The 20,603-nt window shown below is 41.6% G+C and overlaps 1 protein-coding gene and 1 pseudogene across 1 annotated transcript in view; both read right to left on the minus strand.

Moving 5' to 3' along the window:
• Positions 1–10,057, minus strand: part of LOC133754728 (N-alpha-acetyltransferase 35, NatC auxiliary subunit-like) — a 36,548-nt pseudogene extending 26,491 nt beyond the window's left edge.
• Positions 10,058–10,427: 370 nt separating this feature from the next.
• LOC133754729 (nebulin-like) overlaps positions 10,428–20,603 on the minus strand; it is an 87,078-nt gene continuing 76,902 nt past the window's right edge. Inside the window, 1 exon segment of the mRNA XM_062185172.1 lies at positions 10,428–10,547. Within this exon segment, the coding sequence (XP_062041156.1) occupies positions 10,428–10,547 (120 nt within the window).

Below are 20,603 nucleotides of genomic sequence, written 5' to 3' on the forward strand. Positions count from 1 at the left end.
AGAATCCAGGAAGGGCTTGTCTGATTTTCATGGGTGGAGGTGACTGGCCCATTTGTTAAGTAGCCACAGAGTTCTCTCCTCCCCTCTTCTCCCCCCTCCCCTCCCCTCCCCTCCCCTCCTCTCCTCTCCTCTCCCTCCCCTCCCCTCCCCTCCCTTCCCCTTCCCTTCCCTTCCCTTTCATGTCTCTCTCTCTCACACTCTCTATTTTCTTCCTCTTCTTTCTTTCTCTCTTTTTTTTTTAGATTTATTTATGTGAAAGGCCAGCATTGTGGCACAGTGGATCAAGCTGTTGCCTGCAGTGCCAGCATCCCATATGGGCAGACATTCAAGCCCCAGCTGTTCCACTTCCAATCCAGCTGCCTGCTAACGTGCCTGGGAAAGCAGTGGAAGATGACCCAAGTGCTTGGGCCTCTGCCACCTATATAGGAAACCCAAATGCAATTCCGGACTTCTGGCTTCAGCCTGGCTCAGCCCCAGCCATCATGGCCATCTGAGGAGTGAACCAGTAGATGGAAGATCTCTGTCACTTATGTGTCTCCCTCTCTCTCCATACTCTGTCTTTAAAATAAATAAAATCGATTTTTTTAACTTTTATTTAATGAATATAAATTTCCAATGTACAGCTTATGGATTACAATGGCTTCCCCCTCCCATAACCTCCTTCCCACCCACAAACCTCCCCTCTCCCGCTCCCTCTCCCCTTCCATTCACATCAAGATTCATTTTCAATTCTCTTTATATACAGAAGATCAATTTAGTATAAAGATTTCAACAGTTTGCACCCACATAGAAACACAAAGTGAAACATACTGTTTGAGTACTAGTTATAGCATTAAATCACAATGTACAGCACATTAAGGACAGAGATCCCACATGAGGAGCAAGTGCACAGTGGCTCTTGTTGTTGACCCAACAAATTGGCACTCTAGTTTATGGCGCCAGTAACCACCCTAGGCTGTCGTCATGAGTTGCCAAGGCTATGGAAGCCTTCCAAGTTTGCCGACTCTGATCACATTTAGACAAGGTCATAAAAGACAGAGTGAGGATAGTAACCAATGATCCTAAGAGTGGCATTTACCAGGTTTGAACAATTATACAGCATTAAGTGGGGAAGAGGATCATCAGTACACACAGGTTGGGAGTAGAGCCATTGGTGGTAGAGTAGAGGTTATGATTACAAAGGAATGAGGCCCAAGTGTGCTAGACAGGGTCTAGAACAAAGGACAGAGTCATTATTAGATGTGCTAAGAAAGGTGCTGTCTAAGCTACGATTAAGTTTTCTGATTGAGAGGCAAATAGAACCTGATAGAAGGGGCTGGATAATAATCTGTTGGGTTTTAGGCCTTCTAAGTTAAGAGGCCCAGACCTATCTATCTCTTCACATGGGGTATATCCTAAGGGAGGTGTGAACCTCCTAGGGGAAGGCACTCTGTTGACTTTCATTACTTGGCTGGCCTGGGAGGAGAGCTGGCCAGGTAAAGGCAGGGGGCATCTCTAACAAGAAATTTACAGTTCTTCCTGCAATGTTCCTGACCCTACTTGACCATCCCCTCAGCTGCAGTGGTCACTTTGGAAGTTGGGCTGAGTGAAGGGCTTTTCAGCTTAGAGCCAATAAGAGCTGTGGCTCTGACCTGGGCATCCTTCGACTCCAGGGCAGGTCCATTTCCAGTGATCCAACTCTTGGCAGAGAGCTGACTTCTGCTGAAGCTCAGGCTTACCACTTTGAAAGCCACTGCAGTGGACTGGCCTGTTGGGTCTCCTTGAGGGCAGATCACTGTACAGAATGGCCATTAATAGGCCTGCCACCCATTGCTTCTGATGCCTAGCTTTCTTTTCCTCCTGGTTTGTGTTAAAGCAGACCAGAGGATGCAAGTCAAGGGAGTGCCCGTGTCCCATCTCTAATCTTCGGTGGCCTGAACTACAAGTCTATAGTCACAGGCATGTTCTGTAGTAGTTTTTCTTTTTTCTTTTTTTTTTTTATTAAACTTTTATTTAATGAATATAAATTTCCAAAATATAGCTTATGGGTTACAATGGCTTCCCCCCTCGCACAACTTCCCTCCCGCCCGCAACCCTCCCCCCTCCCGCTCCCTCTCCCCCTCCATTCGTGTAAAGATTCATTTTCAATTCTCCCTACATACAGAAGATCAGTTTAGTATACATTAGGTAAAGACTTCAACCTTTTGCCCACATAGCAACACCAAGTGAAAAAACTACCATTGGATTACTAATTATAGCATTAAATAGCAATGTACAGCACATTAAAGACAGAGATCCTACATAATTTTTTTCAAATTAATTAATTTTCTATGCCATTTCCATTTTAACACCAGGTTGTTTTTTTTTTCTTTTTTTTTTTTTCGTTTCCAATTCTCTTTATATACAGAAGATCACTTCAGTCTATAATTAGCAAAGACCTCATCAGTCTGCGCCCACACAGAAACGCAAAGTATAAACTGTAGTAGTTTTTCTAAGGTAGACAATGCCCATGAGGAAAATTATATTCTCATTTTAAAACTTTCGTTCCCTTTGGTCTGAAAGGGAGGTTTTTTCTACTTACTGTATACTTCGCTGATGGTGAAGTGAATCTAGCTATGAGATTATTATTTAAGTTCTTATTTTGGCTATGCTATTACAGAAAAATGTTAGCCATCTGTTTTATAAGGTCTAAAGATTAAATTGTGCATCATACAGATTCCTTCATAATAGAATTAGTTTCCTACATTGAGGAGAATAGAGAAATGAAAGAACAAGTTGGGCTTAGAATAGAGAAATGAGGGAGCAAGTCCTAGATCGCTTGCTGACAATAGCAATATCACATGAATACTTAGCAAACCGTTTCAACCATTAGATAACAACTTAAGAAAACATTTACCAGAAGGTCCAATGCCTTCTATAAATTTTAAGAATCATGTATTTGAAAACACCTCTTAAATATCTAACATGGTGTAGTTTGTTTAACCAGTAAACTTAAGCACAACCATATAAAATGTTTTTAGTTTCTTTCTACCAACAAGTTTAAAACATATGATACACAGATTCAGGTCACACAAATTAAAATGTATCTTTGATTGATTTTAGCAGCTTTAATGTATGGACAATCTTATCTATAAGCCATTTAAAATAAAACTCTTAATAAAATTTCCTATGTGGACATACAATATGTACACACATATAACATAGTATAATAGACCAATATAGCAATTTTAATAATAGCTTTTAAAATCTTTAACTCTTTTTGTAGATTGCCAATTGATTTGAATTGCTTTTTGTTTTTAGATTACTTTAACACATTGCTTTAACAGAGCATCAGAGTTTAATTCTATGTCAAAGAGAAATTGAGCTTCCTGTGATCTTTTGCTGTGAGGTTTCCTTCCTTTACCTTCTTTCATATAGGTGAACATGTTTCTGTGTTTCTGTGTGTAACACATCTTTAAGCATCTTTTGCAGGGCAGGATGAGTGGCAACAAATTCTTTCAGTTTCTGTTTGCTATGAAAAGTCTTAATTTCACCTTCATTCACAAATGAGAGCTTTGCAGGATATAATATTCTGGGCTGGCAGTTTTTCTCTCTTAGTACCTGGGCTATGTCTCGCCATTCCCTTCTAGCTTGCAGGGTTTCTGATGAGAAGTCTGCTGTGAGTCTAATTGGAGATCCTCTGAGAGTAATCTGACGTTTCTCTCTTGCACATCTTAGAATCTTTTCTTTATGTTTCACTGTGGTGAGTTTGATTACAACATGTCTTGGTGAGGATCTCTCTTGGTCATGTTTATTAGGGGTTCTATGAGCTTCCTGTACTAAGATGCCTCTGTCCTTCTCCAAACCTGGGAAATTTTCTGCTAGTATCTCACTGAAAATGCCTTCTAATCCTTTCTTCCTCTCCATGCCTTCAGGAACTCCTAGAACCCGAATATTAGGTTTTTCAATAGTATCCTGTAGATTCCCGACAATATTTTTTAGATTTCTAATTTCTTCTTCTTTTCTTTGGTTTGCCTGTTTCCTTTCCTGTTCTCTGTCTTCTAAGTATTCTCTCTTCTGCTTTGCCCATTCTGTTTTTAAGGCTCTCTAATGTGTTTGTCATTTGATCTATTGAGTTCTTCATTTCATTGTGGTTTTTTGTCACTATCACAGTTTCATGTTCTACTAGTTGTTTCATTTCATTTTGATTCCTCCTTAATATTTCATTTTCACGAGAGAGATTTTCTATCTTGTCCATTAAGGATTTCTGTAGTTCAAGAATTTGTTTTTGAGAACTTCTTAATGTTCTTATCAATTTTTTGAGATCTGCTTCTTGCATTTCTTCTATCTCATCATCTTCATAATCTTGAATTGGGGTGTCTTTTTCATTTGGGGGCGTCATAGTGTCTTCCTTGTTCTTGTTACCTCGGTTTTTGTGTTTTTTGGCATGTTGGAGATATTTGGTTTCTTCACTGTGGTGTTTTTTCTTGTTACACTATGGCTCTATATTAAGTGGACTGTCTGCTTGAGATAAGTGTGGACTGAGAGCTGTGTTTGGTTCCTCAGGGTTGAGGGTGTGTCAAAGATGACACTCCCAGGTTAGGCGTGGTAAATCTCTCTTTCTTTTCTTTCTTTTTTTTTTTTTTTGATTCAAAAGGGACGTAATTCCGCACAGCTGAACGTAATTGGAGGTAGTTAGCAGGCAAATGATATACCCACAGGAGCCAGAGATCGGAAGCTCTTTCCCAAGGACCACACAGGGAATCTCTGCTGCCCTCGGTGTGGGCTCCAATTCTCCTGCAGTCTCCCACTGGATTGCCAAGTTAGATCCTAATCTCCTGTTATTTCACCCCTCCCCCCAGAGTCAGGTTTTTCTGCTAGGCTCAGGGCCGGTGCAGACCTGAGGTCACCCTGCTTATGACGTATGTCCAAAATGGCGCCTGCTCTTTGTCTTGCTCCCCTTTGAGGGGTGAGCGGAGAGAGAGAAACTTGTGTCCGTATCGGTCACTTTTTTTTTTTTTCCTCTCTCTCTTCTAGTTAGCCTGGTGAACTTTTCCCCACGGAGTTTCAAGCCTCGTTCCCTCTAGTCTCCTCTTTCTGCTTGCCCGCTGGTGTCTCCAGCTATGGAGGTTTGGCTCACCTCGCGTTCCAGCGCTGGTGTGTTGAGTCTGCCGCTGGTGTCCCGAACTTGGGCTCCCACGCTCTCCACGCAGGTCCACTGTGAACCACTAGTTCTGGAAGAGTTTCTGCTGCTGTTTCTTCCCCTTCTCTTCCTTGACCCTGCAGTATCTCTACTTTTATTAACCTGTGTGTCTTGCTGAACTATCAATGTGCTCCCTTCCTATTCCGCCATCTTGCCGCTCCCCCATAAAATCAATTTATTAACCCACTGTACCACAAGGCTGGCCCCAAGTTCTCCCTTTCAGAGACCAATTCCAAGTAAGACAAATTCCTGACCTTTAAAAGCAGTGGTTACTAAAATCCTTCAATGTGGCTGAGCACACAGTTTTCCAAAGCAGGTTGACTTCTGGCTTTATGTACATCTTTCTGGCTGCAGGTGTTTTACATTTCTTAGTTGTGTAATTTGGTATAACCTCTGTGTGGCTCAGTTCCTCACCTAGGAAATGGGAATAATACAAATAACTATCTACCTATGGTCGTCATAAGGAATAAATTAATACATATATTGTAGAACAATATTTAGCACTGGAATTTTAATATGGCTTATCCTTATTATTTTTTAAGACTGTTAGGTCTTTTGGGGAATCATGTTTGGCCCATGGTTTCAGACACCACTTGGGATGCCCACGTCCCATACTGGAGTTCCTGGGTTCAAAACCCAGCTCTGTACCTTAATCCAACTTTCTGCGAATGTGCATCCTGGAAAGGAGATAACTCAAGTAGTTGAGTCCCTGCCACCCACATGGAAGACTTGGATTGAATTCTGAGCTTTTCCCCACATGCCTGCATCAGCCAGGGCTGGGGCAGGTAAAAGCCAGGAGCCAGGAACTCCACCCTGGTCTTCTACATGGATAGCAAGCCCCTAAGCACTTGGGCCATCTTCCTCTGTTCTCCCAGGCACATTAGTAGGAGTGCTGGATAGGAAGCAGAGCACCCTGATATGGGATGCCTGCATTGCAAGCAGTGGCTTAATTGCTGCACCGCAATGCCAGCACTGAAAGCTAGGTCTTTCTATTCTTATTTTAGCAGTGTCAATTGGCCACTTATTATGCATCTTCCCTAATTCCTCCCACCTTTCTTCCATCCCTCCCTGCTTCTTTCCTATTCCATGAAGGGTTCATAAGCTGCTTGATGGTGTCAAGGGAATTTAAGACCTGAGCAGGGAGCAGAAGGCCTTCTGGAAGCATCCCTGAAGAATTCATACAGGTTTAACAGCTGAGGGATGAGGGAAAGGGCTTGGCAAGGTGCCGAGGGGAATCTGGGTGGGGAGAGATGAGAGGGAGAAGAGGGAAAAGATGAGAGGCACAGTTTAAGAAGAGCTCTCTATTCTGGTTCATGTCTTTGGAGCAATGGGAAGTTGAACAATTTGACGTTAAGATTTATGTGTATGTGTGTGCATGTGGGAGGCAAGTATTCAGACTTTAGTAATAATATTTTAGTTTCTAAACGATTATTGTGGCTGAGAGGAGAATGTTTGGAGGGGACCAAACAGGATGTGGAGAGGCCAGTGAGAAGGCTCCTGCTGTGATCTCTGGGACAGATGATGACAGTGTGGGCCATGCTGGAGGTGGGAGAGGTGGAGTGTTGTGCGTGGATGTGAGTGGCATTTTGCAAAGAAAATTCAGACCATAGTGAGGTGGAGGAGGTTAGGGTTGGGGTAGGGAGAGCTGGAAGTCATGGATGGTCTCCTTTAATGCCTGGCATGTGTAAATTTGTGAGTTGACATGTCGGATTTTTTCCAGAGTTGAAATGGTTAGTATTGCCCAAAAATTTGATCAATACAGCTTAGGTGTACTGATTAGCCAAAATAGAAGTAGGAAGTTGACCTTCAACCAATGTCTTTGTCTCGTTCCAAATGCAGAAATCATTTTTGGCCTCTGTGACTCAAGTAAACAGTAGTCCCTGTCACCTTATCCCTTTGAAGGTTGGTTCCACTTCTGTGTTTTCACTTGGACATGATTCTCATTGACAGTAGAAAGTTCAACACCAAGCCCTACAGCTGTGAAAATACTTGCTCCTCTCCAAAACTATTAGTACTCCTGGGAATCATGTCATAGCACCAACTGCTCACCAAGCCTGAAGTGACCTTGTTATTTTGAGAGATAATAAATGAAATGCTATTTTAAAACCTGTGAGTGGCACTCTCTTAGGGCATTGAAAGATGTCAGTTATAAAATGCTCACTGTCCTGGGGGGCAGACAAGGTCTGGCTGCTTCCTAGGCTTTCTCTGTGTGTCAGCAAAATAGAGCTGAGCCTGGTGAAATAACCCAGGGCCAAAGTGTCGTCTTCAGTTGAATAATTAGATGACAGAAGTATTAAGTTTGGAAAAACTTAACTATTTCTTCTGTACCTGCGTTTGGATTTTCATTACAAGCAAAACACAATCCTCAGGCAGGATTAACAGTGTAGGAAAAAGACTGCTAGATTTTGAAAAAGTGCTGTGGGCCAAGTCCGTGTTTTATTCATGTTTGTATCTTAAACACATGTACTGTGCTTGTCATGTAGTAGGTACTCAATAAATGATTGTTGGGTAAAGGAGTCATCTGGGTTGCCATGAGGTATTTAGATGGCATACTGAATTAAGCTTCTGTGTGTGTGTGCGTGTGTGTGCGCACACACCCCATTTGGCAGAGATGGTCACTTCCTGTGTTCCTTATTTATTTGGGACATTATTTAATCACAAGGTTTTATGAAATGAACTAATTTGATGTATGTTATGAAAGGAACTCATTTTTAGTATGATTTGATCTATACATAGATCCATTTGCTGAGTGGACACAGATAGAGATGTCCTCTCTGAAAGATGCTTTTGCAATCTGAATTGTACCAGGAGGAGGTTATTGATGTGGGAGGAAGGGAAAGTAAGATAATACTGCAGTTCCCCAAACTACAGTTTATTACACTGGGAAAAACAAAAAATAGGAATTCCAGCTACAGTCTTTAGATCACCTTTGTAATGTGTTATGGGTCCATTTTTCCTGGAATAGCTTAAACCAAAGCTGTTCCCCCTGTTTTTTTGGAGATTTTGTAGTTAATTTTAATTTTGGCTATTGTTTGGAAAAGATGGACTGTCTGTGTAGATATGAAGTATAGTTTCTTCCATAAAACATGTTTATTCTGTATTAAAAATAGCACTGTACTTGTTTTACACCATTTGGATACATGTGGTGATATTAATGCTGAACTTTAAAATTCAAGAATTAAAATGTGACCCTCTTAAAAAAAGATAATACTACAGCTTAATGTCTAGACAGGATTGCTATTTTAAAAATGAATGTTAAGTGCTTCTGGTATGTCTGTTGCAGGCACTGGGGAATTTACCAGTGATCTGTGATTAGTAATTGCACAGATCATGGTCTGGTTGATCTCTTCTCTTGCTTTCTGGTCTCTGTTTTCCTACTATTAGTTCCCTAGTCAGGGCCCCATTCCTTCTGGTCTATCCTGTTGGAATGGTTTCTTTATTGTCCTTCTTTCTCTACTCCCCTTGACTTCTCCTTGTTCCCGAATTGCTCTATGCTAGTTGCTCACAAACTGTGGCCCTCAGACCAGCAGCATTAGCATCACCTAGAAACTTACCAGAAATGCAAAGGTCTTTTTTATTTATTTGAAAGGCAGAGTGATACACACACAGAGGGATACACAAACACACACACATGTACACACACACACAGAGACAGAGATCTCCTATCCACTGGTTCACTACTCAGATGACCACAATGGCCAGGGCTGGGCCAGACAGAAGCCAAAAAGTGAGGAACAGCAGAAAGCCGAGCAGCCAGGACTCAAACCGCTCAAATGCCCAGGAATGTACATCTCATGTGACCACTAGTTTGAGTCCCGGCTGTTCCACTTCAGTCCAGCTCCCTGCTAGTGTGCCTGGGAATATGGCAGAAGATGGCTCAAGTGTTTCCCTTCCCCCACTGTAACTGCCTTTCAAGTAAATAAATAAATCTTTAAAAACACATTTGAGGACCTCTTCTGTATGTAAAGCTCAGTTCTAAGAATGCAACCTCTTGCTCAATACTATTTATTGCCTTCCTAACCAAGAGCTATCTAAATATATATTGCTATGTCCTTCTATACAAATGCCTTCTGTAACAGTTGCTCATGCATTAATTCAAATGAATCACTTGCTCTTTCCTCTCCTGTCTTCTTTTCCTCTTTACTGAAAAAAAAAAAAGTGGACCAGCGTTGTGGTGTAGCAGGTAAAGTGATGTTGGCATTCTATGTGGGTACAGGTTCATGTCCCGGCTGTTCCACTTCTAATCCAGTTCCCTGCTAATAACCTGGGAAAAGCAATGGAAGATGGCCCAAATGTTTGGGCCCCCTCCACCCATGTGGGAAACCAGGATAATGTTCTTGGCTCCTGGCTTTGTCCTGGTCCAGCTCTGGCTGTTGCAGCCAACTGGGGAGTGAACCAGCAGATGGAAGATCTCGTTCTTTCTCTATTTTTCCTATTCCCTCTGTGACTCTTTCAAACAAATAAATAAATCTTTAAAAAAATAAGTATTTATCTAAGTAATTCACACATATGATTTTTTTTTAAATTTTTATATTGACAGGTAGAGTTACAGACAGAAAGAGAGAAAGGTCTTCCTTCGTTGGGTCACCCCACAAATGGCCACTACGGCCAGTGCTGTGCTGATCCGAAGCCAGGAGCCAGGTGCTTCTTCCTGGTCTCCCATATGGGTGCAGGAGCCCAAGCACTTGGACCATCCTCCACTGCCTTCCTGGGCCACAGCAGAGAACTGGACTGGAAGAGGAGCAACTGGGACTAGAACTGGCACCCATATGGGATGCCGGTGCCACAGGCAGAGGATTAACCTAGTGTGCCATGGCACCAGCCCCTCACACATGTGAATTTAAAGCCAACTAGCATGGAAGAATTTATAAAGAAACATAGCAAGCCATACCTCATCTCCTTAGCCCAAGTCTTTTCTATCCCCTCAGTTCCATTCACTCCAGCCCCAGCATGGGGGAACACTTTATTTCTACTTCAGTTCTTCTTGCAATTACTTTTCTTATATAACTAATATATAAATATTTCTAAAGTAATGTGAACATTTATCTACTAACTTCTATGTTTACTCACTTTTGCCATGGTAGATAAAATTAGAATATATAAAATTTTAGGTAGGTAAAATTTGGTAGACTCTCATCTCCTTTCTTTACCCCGTCACTATATTCTCAGTTAACCCCTAGTCTTGTGAAGTTCATCCTTTTTCAGATATCACTCTCTTCCTTGCTGCCACAGTGCTTTGCATCTCATTTTGAATGTGTGCTACCTTCTACTTTGTATTATAGCCACGCTTAAATATGTGCATCTCCCGTCCTAAATAGGTGGTAACAGCCAGGAAGTTGAGTTTGCATTCTTCTTTCTCTGCACCCTTCAGGGCCAAGCCCAGAACCTGAGGCATAGTGCACACTGAGTCAGTATGGTGAATTTAACCATAAGATAAAACATTTGCCCTACCTAGAAGTTTAGTGCTGTTACATCATTACTAGAGTCAAGTCTTTCTTTTCTAAGGTTATTTTGTAACATTGTGAAGAAGAGTAAACGTGGAAGGAGCTGGACCCATCATCTTGGAGACACTTTCCAGGGCCTTGAGTAAGATTCCTAATGACTTCACTTCCATTTTTTCATCAGTAAATAATATCCATGCACCAGGTTGTGGTGAGAATCAAATGCAAGGATGAGGAGAGTATTATGTTGATTCCTTATATTTAAAACAACAAAGCCACCCACTTTATGCTTTTACATGGACTATAAAGAAAAGCAAAAATAATTTTTAAATAGAAAACTTCATTTTTAGTTTATCTGGGGCAGGAAGATTTCTTTTAAGATCAGCCTAAGGATTTTTTATGGAGGAAAATTGTATTCCTGTTGTTTGACACTTGAAGAAAGAAAATTCAAAGCTTTAGTATTATTTCTCTATTCTTATTTGTTGATGAGAAATCAGTATTATTTCCAGCATTCCAGGCTTTGAAGGAATTTCAAACTTTATCTTGATTTGGTGGCTAAGAAACAATTTTCCAAAGGCAGATTTTCTAAGCCCTTGTCCAGCTCTTGCCATTAGAAAAGTGTGAGCTACTGTTCTTTCAAAACTAATTAAACCTTAAATGTATAACCCACTCTCAATTACTAAGGTTAATGGGACTACACGCATGCATAATTATATCTTACATTATATAGTGCTTTTAACTTCTTCAAAGCACTTTTTACTGTATTGCATATATAAAACAGATGGATTTTTACAAATCTACAAATAAAGTAAAAAACTTTGAAATCAATAATTCAACTTTGTACCTCTCCAAAGCTATTAGAGCTAATAAAATTGCCTAATAGGACTTTCATTGTGTTACTTTCATTTTTACCTTTCTCAATGAAAGGCAAGAAATGACTGAAAGCTTTGTAGTAAGAGGAAGCCAAGGGCCTGTGCCATCTACAAAGTAGATCATTAGCTCCAGCGTAAATTGAGAGAAGGAGCTGTATGACTGACTGTATCAAGAAGAGCCAGAAAGAGATGACAAGGCAGAGGACATATGTATAAATGAGAGTATTTATAGAATCCTTGTTCTTGTCATTGATTCAGCAAGCATCAGCAAGCACCTACTGTGTGCCAGGCATCGCTCACAACAAAATCAACTGATGTAGCAGTAAACAAGGCAGTGTTGCTACCATCACCAAATGGTGAAAACAGACAATAAACAAGAACAGAAATATACAAACAAGGTAATTCCAGGTAGAACTAAGCACTAGAAAGTACACGGGGATGTGCCTGTGAGTACCTTGGGGAGAGGAAGCTATTTTATTTGATCTATTTATTTTAAAGGTTTATTTATTTACTGAGAGAGAGAGAGAATAAATATTCAATCCACTAATTCACTCTCCAAATAGCTACAGTAGCTGGAGCTCCAGCCTGAGATTGGGAGACAGGAACTCCATCAGGGTCTCCAGAATGTGTAGCAGGGGTCCAGATACCTGGGCCATCTTCTGCTGCTTTTCCAGGTGCATTAGTAGAGAGCTGGGTCAGAAGTGAAGCAGCTGGGGCTTGAACTGGCTCTCTGATATGGGATGCTGGTGGCATCCCAAACTGTGGATTAAGTCACTATGCCACAACACCTGCTCCAAGGGGAAGCTGTTAAACTGGAGAAGGCCTCTGAAAGGAGGTGATATTTGAGCTGCAACCTGCAAGGGGAGGAAGAACCCATCTGGAAAGGTCCACTAACCAGAATGAAGGGATGAATGAACCAGCCAAGTCTGCTGTGGTGAGGAGGTCAAATCCAGTCCCGGATGTGTGGTTGCTCAGTTTGTGTCTTTTTGTCAATATTCTTAAAACCTCTCCAGGACTCCTGATTCTTAGCTTCTACATCGGATTTTGCCAATAATGTTCACCTTGACAGGAATGTTCTGAGAAATAATAGGTAAACAAGTGTGAGGAGCTATACAAATGCTAAATAATGATTACAGTAATAACCTTTTATTCAAGTCAGCCCCATGATAGGCAGCTCACACTTGGATGCCTTGGCAAATGTGGAAACTGATATGGCTGCTCCCCATGCACACCAGCACCATCCTTTAAAATAGAAAAAAATAAATGAGCCGGTGATCATGATATTCAAAGTGGTTAGTGAGCAAATAACTGTCTTTGGAGAAAGTCAGCATGTGAGTGTGAAAGGGAGTAGCAAGGTAAAGGCATGTTGCTGTGCAGAGTTGGTAGAGACCAAGTGGGCAGTACAGCTGGAGGCTGGCAGGTGCATGGACCCCTGCTACAGGGTGGGGCCCTACCAGGACTAGGCGTTGTCACCACCCAAAGCACTGACAGACAGGCAAGGGAGTGAGGAAGGCCTGGATCCACAACGTGTTTGCCAGCAGCCACATCTGGCCCTTTTGGTCTATGAAAGCCACCCTTGAGGGGAGGACTGAGATGCCAGGGCCAAGGGCCTTTCCTTGGAAGGGTACCAAGGAAATGGGAAGAGATGGAAGGAAGAGGGAAATGAACATGGCATTTTTCTTTTTTTTAAAAAAAGATTTATTTATTTATTTATTTATTTATTTAAAAGGCAGAGTTACAGAGAGCCAGAGTCAGAGTGAGAGAAAGAGAGGTCTTCCATCTGCTGGTTCACTCCACAGATGGCAGCAATGGCCGGAGCCACGCTGATCTGAAGCCAGGAGCCAGGAGCTTCCTCTGGGTCTCCCACATGGGTGCAGGGACCAAAGATTTAAGCCATCCTCCACTGCTTTCCCAGACCATGGCAGAGAGTGGGATTGGAAGAGGGGCAGCCGGGACTAGAACCAGCACCCACGTGGGATGCCAGCACTGCAGGCAGCATCTGCGTCTTCACCAGCTATGCCAATTTGCCAGCCCCATTTTTTCCCTTTCTATAATGAAATATTCTATTGCCTAGAGAGACTTTATTCCTGAACTTTCCTACACAATCAGACATAAGAATTCCTCTGGCTCCTCTTCTTCTTTCCTTAACACCTCTCCCCAAAGTATTAGTGAACACCACCACTCTAGGAAATCTTTTCTTAGGTTCCTACCACCTCTTTGATACAGATATTCATGCCCCAGGGTGCTCCTGCTTCTCTCTCATGGTACACTGGCGATCACCTTGTGTGGCTGTGCTTACACGCACATACACACACACCCATGCCTGGATTTTATGGAGTGCCCGTGCAGTATAGACCATATAGCAGAAAATTTTAAGTTGTTGCATCTTCTCTGGAAAGCAAAAAGGAAGAGAAGAAAATGCTGATTTTAAGGCTGAGATCTGATACCCAGCACTTAGCTCCATATTGACTGCAGAAGTCACTTTCCCATGGTAAGATATGTAGAATTAAGATGCTATATGAAGATAAAAAACATCCAGGTCATACTTCACTTAAAATTTGGGAAGGGGGCGGCATTGTGGCATAGCAAGTTAAGCTTCCACCTGCAGCACTGGCGTCCCATATGGGTGCTGGTTAGTGTCCTGGTTGCTCCACTTCTAATCTGGCTTCCCGTTGATGTGCCTAAGAAAGCAGCAGAGGATATGGAAAGACAGTTTTGTCAGGAAATTCTAGTTTAAATTGGAGAGGGCGAGGATCAGATCCTTGGACAAAACCTAGTCAACTGTACCCAAATAAAATAATTTAAAAATGTTAAGCACACTATGATACTATATTTGAAGTACTTTGGACTAACATATAGCATGGGATGCTGTAAATTCTCAATAAATTTTCTGCTGCCAGGTCAGGTCTAGTGTTAATTTCCACCTCCTAGTGGCTCAGGCTGCTTGTACTGGACTCATTTGTTCAAGTGCACCTTTGCATTCAGCTTGGGTATGGGAGGTCTGGGGAAAACTTTCCTCAGTAGGTATGATTCAATCTGGGCTAGGTTGATTCATTAGTAGGCAGGCCTAAACGGTTTCCAGATTTTTGTTTTTGAAAGATTTATTTATCTATCTGAAGGCAGAGATACTGTGTGTGTGTGTGGGGGGGGGTCTTCCATCCGTTGGTTCACTCTCCAATTGGCTGCAATGGCTGGAGCTGTGCTGATCCAAAGCCAAGATCAAGGAGCTTCTTCTGGGTTCTCCTACGCAGGTGCAGGGGCCCAAGGACTTGGGCCATCTTCTGCTTCTTTCCCAGGTGCATAAGCAGGGAGCTGGATCAAAAGTGGAGCAGCCAGAACTTGAATCAGTGCCCATATGGTATGCCAGAGTTGCAGGTGGCAGCTTTACCCATTGTGCCACAACACCCAGCCCCAAGGACACAACCTTGACATCACTTTTGAAGCCCTCCACTCTCCTGTTAAATAATCTATCTAGCTTTGTTTATCATTTTGCATCTTTACAAAAACCCCTGAAATAAACTTTGGTTAATCCCAATTTTGAACTCAAAATAAATTTTTAAAATTCTAAACAACTACATGCTTTTTGATTTGAGAAAGAAACTCAGTTGGTTTTTCTTAAAATGAGGTACTTTGAAGGATGCTGATCTCTACTGGAGACACCACTCTTTAGCCTACTTTTATGTTTGCTCAGTGCTGGTCACCCTCCTCCTTACTATTTCAAAGGCATCCTTCCCAAAGCTACCTGTGGTCTTACTTACATTAATGCTTTCCAAGATCCAGTGTAACTTTGAAGGATATTGAGCTCATCACCATGAAATGGATGTTGATATTGCATGATCACCACTGTAATTATTTCTAATTTGTGCTTTACTTCAAAAAGTCTCTTCTTCTAAATTCTGTACTTTCAAAATGGCATCTATAACTTTAATTACACCTGGCAGTAACCTACTCTTACCACAGAATCTGGTCATTTACCATATCCAGATTATATAATCAGACATCATCAGATATTCTGCTTAATAAAAAGCATTTATATCAAGCCTTGAAGAGTTACAGAATTTGCAATGGAATTCTTGACCATGGCTGGAATGATTGTTTGTGATTATTACAAATAGCAGTTGTGACAAAAGATGGGAGACTAGTTAAATTATCTACCAAGCCAGGGTGAAATCATCCTTTAGGCTGCAATGGACTTAGTGAATCTACTATGTAACCTCAGGGGGTGACTTCTACAGAGATTAAATCATATTTGGGCAGTGCTTAAGGGGTACTTTGGGTACATCACATCACCTTCCAGATTCTCAGCTAATCTGAGTTTCCATGAGGAAGAAGTTTTGTGGGTACTTTGGAGGAGAATTTGGTGGAATGCAGTCTGAGAGGAGCAGGCACAGTGCCTGGTGACAGGATCCTTGGAGCAGAAAACAGAAGACAAAAGTGAGAAGTCAGTGTTTGTGAAAAGACATTATCAGGAAGGAATGCTAGTGTTCTAAAGCTTACATTGCCACTCTGAACACAGTATTTTTTGCTTAATTTTCTTGCTTGATTCAAATTTCTCAATGAATTAAGTAGATCTATTCCCATTTCTGTGCATTTGGAGACAGTTGCTAGAGAATCAATAGTTTTATGTAGATCTTGAGGAACAAGATTGGTGAGGAATGTTAGGTCAGAGTCTGAAAATCCTTACATCACATATATGGACTTTATCCTTCAGGAATCATTGAATAGTTTGCTATTTGTTTGTTTATAGAGGCTGGGTGGAAACCACAAGGAGAACCATTTTTTAATGATTCCTAAAGGGATAAAGACTCTAGAAGAGAGAAGAGGTAAGGTAATACAGCAATGATTTAGGCCTTGGAAAACCTGGCTGGACTAGGCTGGTAGCAGTGGCAGTGAATTGTAAAGAAAGGGATGGATGCAGCTCATATTGTAAGGGGGAGAGTGTCATTTCAGCCACTCGGACTTGATGATGTTCAACTTTCTTATTTCCATTTATGTTTTCCTTCTCCCTTTAATGTTCTTCTTTTTCTTTCCCATTTTCTCTCTCTCGTTTCTTTTCTTGCATTCAAGGAACTTCTCTTATTACCTCAGTACATTGGATGGGGACTTAATCAGTAATATAGATATCAGATGGGAGATGTGATTGGAAACTTGTTAACCCAAGACTTATTAACTAATTTTAATATGTTGCTACTGTTTTAAAATCGACAGAGAATAATTGCATGTATCTGTGGGATATAGGGCTACAGTGTCATATTTCAATACCTGCTGTTGCTGCTTAATTAAAAACAGTTTGTGTGTGTGTGTGTGAGAGAGAGAGAGATGAAAGTTAATGAGGAAAAAGAAGAGTAGACAGAAAAGACAGTTACACTCAATAATTTCTTCATTCATACAAGAAATACTGTGTTTCCAGAGAACAAGCAAAGATACAAAGAAAATATAATAAAATATATAAATTTATATAACATATTTATTTATAAATACATTAAATATAATAAATAAAATGTAAAATAATGCAATATAATGTATATATAATGCATATGTATGTAGTGTATATATAATATAATGTAATAATGTAAAATAATGTACATTATTTTATTATATTTTATAACTTAGTTCTCCTTCTATAACAGTTGAGTAGAGGAGATGTCAGGTTTGGAGACACAAGACTAATGCATGATGAGAGCCTTCTTTCTTTCCTCTCTGCAGGTTTTTTTTTTCATATCAAAAGAGGAAGCCTAGGGGCTGGTGCTGTGGCATAGTAGGCTAAGCTGCTGTCTGCATTGCTGGTATCCCATATGGGTGCCGGTTCGAGTCCCAGCTGCTCCACTTCTGGTCCAGCTCTCTGATATGGCCTGGAAAAAGCAGAGAAGATGGCCCAAGCCCTTCTCCCTCCCCTGCGTGGGAGACCTGGAAGAAGCTCCTGGCTCCTGGCTTCAGATCGGCGCAGCTCCATCCATTGCAGCCAACTGGGGAGTGAACCAGTGGATGGAAGACCTCTGTCTCTCTCCCTCTCTCTCTCTTTCTCTCTTTTTCTCTCTCTGCCTCTTCTTTCTGTGTGTAACTCTGACTTTCAAATAAATAAATCTAAAAAAAAAAAAAAAGAGGAAGTCTAACTCCTACTCCCCTAAAACTTCAGCTGACTTTGGTAACTGGCTCAACCAACAGAAGGCTATGGAAGTGACTTTCTGGGCCTTGTGAGAGTGGGTTGTTAAAAAAAAAAAATTCTGGGCCGGCGCCGTGGCTCAACAGGCTAATCCTCCGCCTTGCGGCGCCGGCACACCAGGTTCTAGTCCCGGTCGGGGCACCGATCCTGTCCCGGTTGCCCCTCTTCCAGGCCAGCTCTCTGCGTGGCCAGGGAGTGCAGTGGAGGATGGCCCAAGTGTTTGGGCTCTGCACCCCATGGGAGACCAGGATAAGCACCTGGCTCCTGCCACCGGAACAGCACGGTGCACCGGCCGCAGCGCGCTACCGCGGCGGCCATTAGAGGGTGAACCAACGGCAAAAGGAAGACCTTTCTCTCTGTCTCTCTCTCTCTCTCACTGTCCACTCTGCCTGTCAAAAATTAAAAAAAAAAATTCTGGGTATTTTGAGACATCTATTCATGGGATGCTCCCTTTTGGAACCCAGGAACCGCACCAGGAGGAGCTCAAGTCACATGGAACATCCACATGGAAATTCTCCAGGTGGGAGCCCACATGAAGTTCTTCAGCTAATAGCCAGAATGCATTTCAGGCATGAAAAGCAAAGACTCTGTGGCAAAAAATACCCTACACAGAAGATCTCTGTGGGACCTCAGTGGAAAGAATGGGCCATCAAAGAAGGATGTACTTTTCTTTGAAAGGAGGAGATAATATCCACTTTGCTTATGGCCGTGTCCAAATACTAATGGAGTCTATGGTTACAAAAGGCTTCCATAGCCTTGTCAGCCCATGGCAAGAGCCTTAGGTGATCACTGATGTCATAAATAAGAGTGTTAATTATTAAAAGAACAACAGAAGTCACTGTGCTTTACTCTCCATGTAGGACTGCCGTCCTTAATGAGTTGTACTATGGGAATCAACTTCAAATCTTGTTCTCAAATTCTACTCTATATGTGGTGTGTGTGTGGGGGGGTGCAAACTGTTGAAATCAATGCTTAACATGGAGTTGATCTTCTGTATATAGAATCAAACTAAAAATGAACCATAATGAAGAAGGGAATGGGAGAGGAAGAGGGAGGTGAGGTGGGAGTCAGGGTGGGAGGGTGGGTATGGGGGAAAGAACCATTAAAAGTTGTATCTATGAAAAAATGCATTCATTAAAAAAAACTTAAAGAATAACCAGCATCCACTGCCAGCCATGTGAGTGATTCTTTCTGAGGTGCATCCCAGTTTAGCCTTCAGATGATTGTAGCCTTAGCAAAAATCTGACTATACTTCCTGGGAGACTCCAAGCAATAACTGCCCAGTCAATCCTAGTCAACACAAAGGGAAATGCAAGACAGGAATAAATGAATGTTTTAAGCTACTGTGCTTCAGTGTGGCTTGCTATACAGTAACAGATCACTAGAATGTTTTGTCTTCTTTTATGTAAGACATGAAGAATACATATATTTTATCAAATACTAGGAAAATTCATAATACCACTTAGAATGCATACTTATTTTTTCTGTGTTTTTTTTTTCCTTTATGGGGCCAGTGCTGTGGCACAGCAGGTTAAAGCCCCACCTGCAGCTCTGGCATCCCATATGTGCACTGGTTAGAGTCCCAGCTGCTCCACTTCCAATTTGGCTACCTGCTAATGTGCCTGGGGAAGCAGTGGATGATGGCACAAATGCTTGGGCCCCTGCACCCATGTGGGAGACCCAGAGGAAGCTCCTGGCTCTTGGCCTCAGCCTGGCCCAGCCCTAGTCATTGCAGCCATTTAGGGAGTGAACCAGTGGATGGAAGACCTCTCTCTCTCTCTCTCTCTCTCTCTCTCTACCTCTGTCTGTAACTCTGCCTTTCAAATAAATAAAAATAAATGTAAAAAAAAACACTTTATTACTTACTAATCTTGAATCTAGAAACCGAATCCACTTATTAATCAGAAATCTTGCAAAATACTGGTGAGCGCCTTGGCTCAACAGGCTAATCCTCCACCTTGCGGCGCCGGCACACCGGGTTCTAGTCCCAGTTGGGGTGACGCATTCTATCCCGGTTGCCCCTCTTCCAGGCCAGCTCTCTGCTATGGCCCAGGAAGGCAGTGGAGGATGGCCCAAGTCCTTGGGCCCTGCACCCGCATGGGAGACTGGGAGAAACGCCTGGCTCCTGGCTTCAGATCAGCACGATGCGCCGGCTGCAGCGGCCATTGGCGGGTGAACCAACAACAAAGGAAGACATTTCTCTCTGTCTCTCTCTCTCTCACTATCCACTCTGCCTGTCAAAAAAAAAAAAAAGAAAAGAAAAAGAAAAGAAAAAAGAAATCTTGCAAAATACTTAAATAAATATTTTAACCACTGTAATATTTTAAGTACTGATCAAGAAAAAGTGATGTAGACATTACAGAAATAATGATTGTGTTTAAATCCCTGTTCAGTCATTCATCATTGAGTGACTTCTTTAGCATGCCTAGTTGCCAATATTATCATTTATTTGAAAGTGTTTAGTAATGGCTGATAAAACATTTAGTAAGTGTTATTTTCCTCTCTTCTTATGAAATCCTTTAATCATAAGTGCAACCTTGTTGAAGGTTAACATGTTATCACTTGGCATTCTAAAACTGAGCATTTTCTTTGTCAGATACATTCCTTGTACATTCCATGAGCTGTCATAGTGCTTCTCTTCGCAGTGTGTTCTACCTTCTGTTTCCTGGGAGGATGACTTGTTTAATAGATTTTGGAGATTCATTCTGTTGCTAAAGTCTTATAAAAGCACTTTTGTAGCAAGCTTTGGTTTTCAAGGACATGACCCTGTTCATATCTTGAATGCAGTTCCCTACTCTAGTGCAAATGTTAATAAGTTAAGTGCATATCAGATAAGAATTTTAATTCAGTTCATCATATGTTTATGTATCTAAATTTAAGAGTCAAATTGATATAATTGGTAACATTACCCCTTTGCTTTGATTTGAGATGCCAAGTGATTGAAAGAAAAATTTTAATTTAGAAGT

Source organism: Lepus europaeus, unplaced genomic scaffold (genome assembly GCF_033115175.1).
Source record: "Lepus europaeus isolate LE1 unplaced genomic scaffold, mLepTim1.pri SCAFFOLD_29, whole genome shotgun sequence".
NCBI classification, from domain to species: Eukaryota; Metazoa; Chordata; class Mammalia; order Lagomorpha; family Leporidae; genus Lepus; species Lepus europaeus.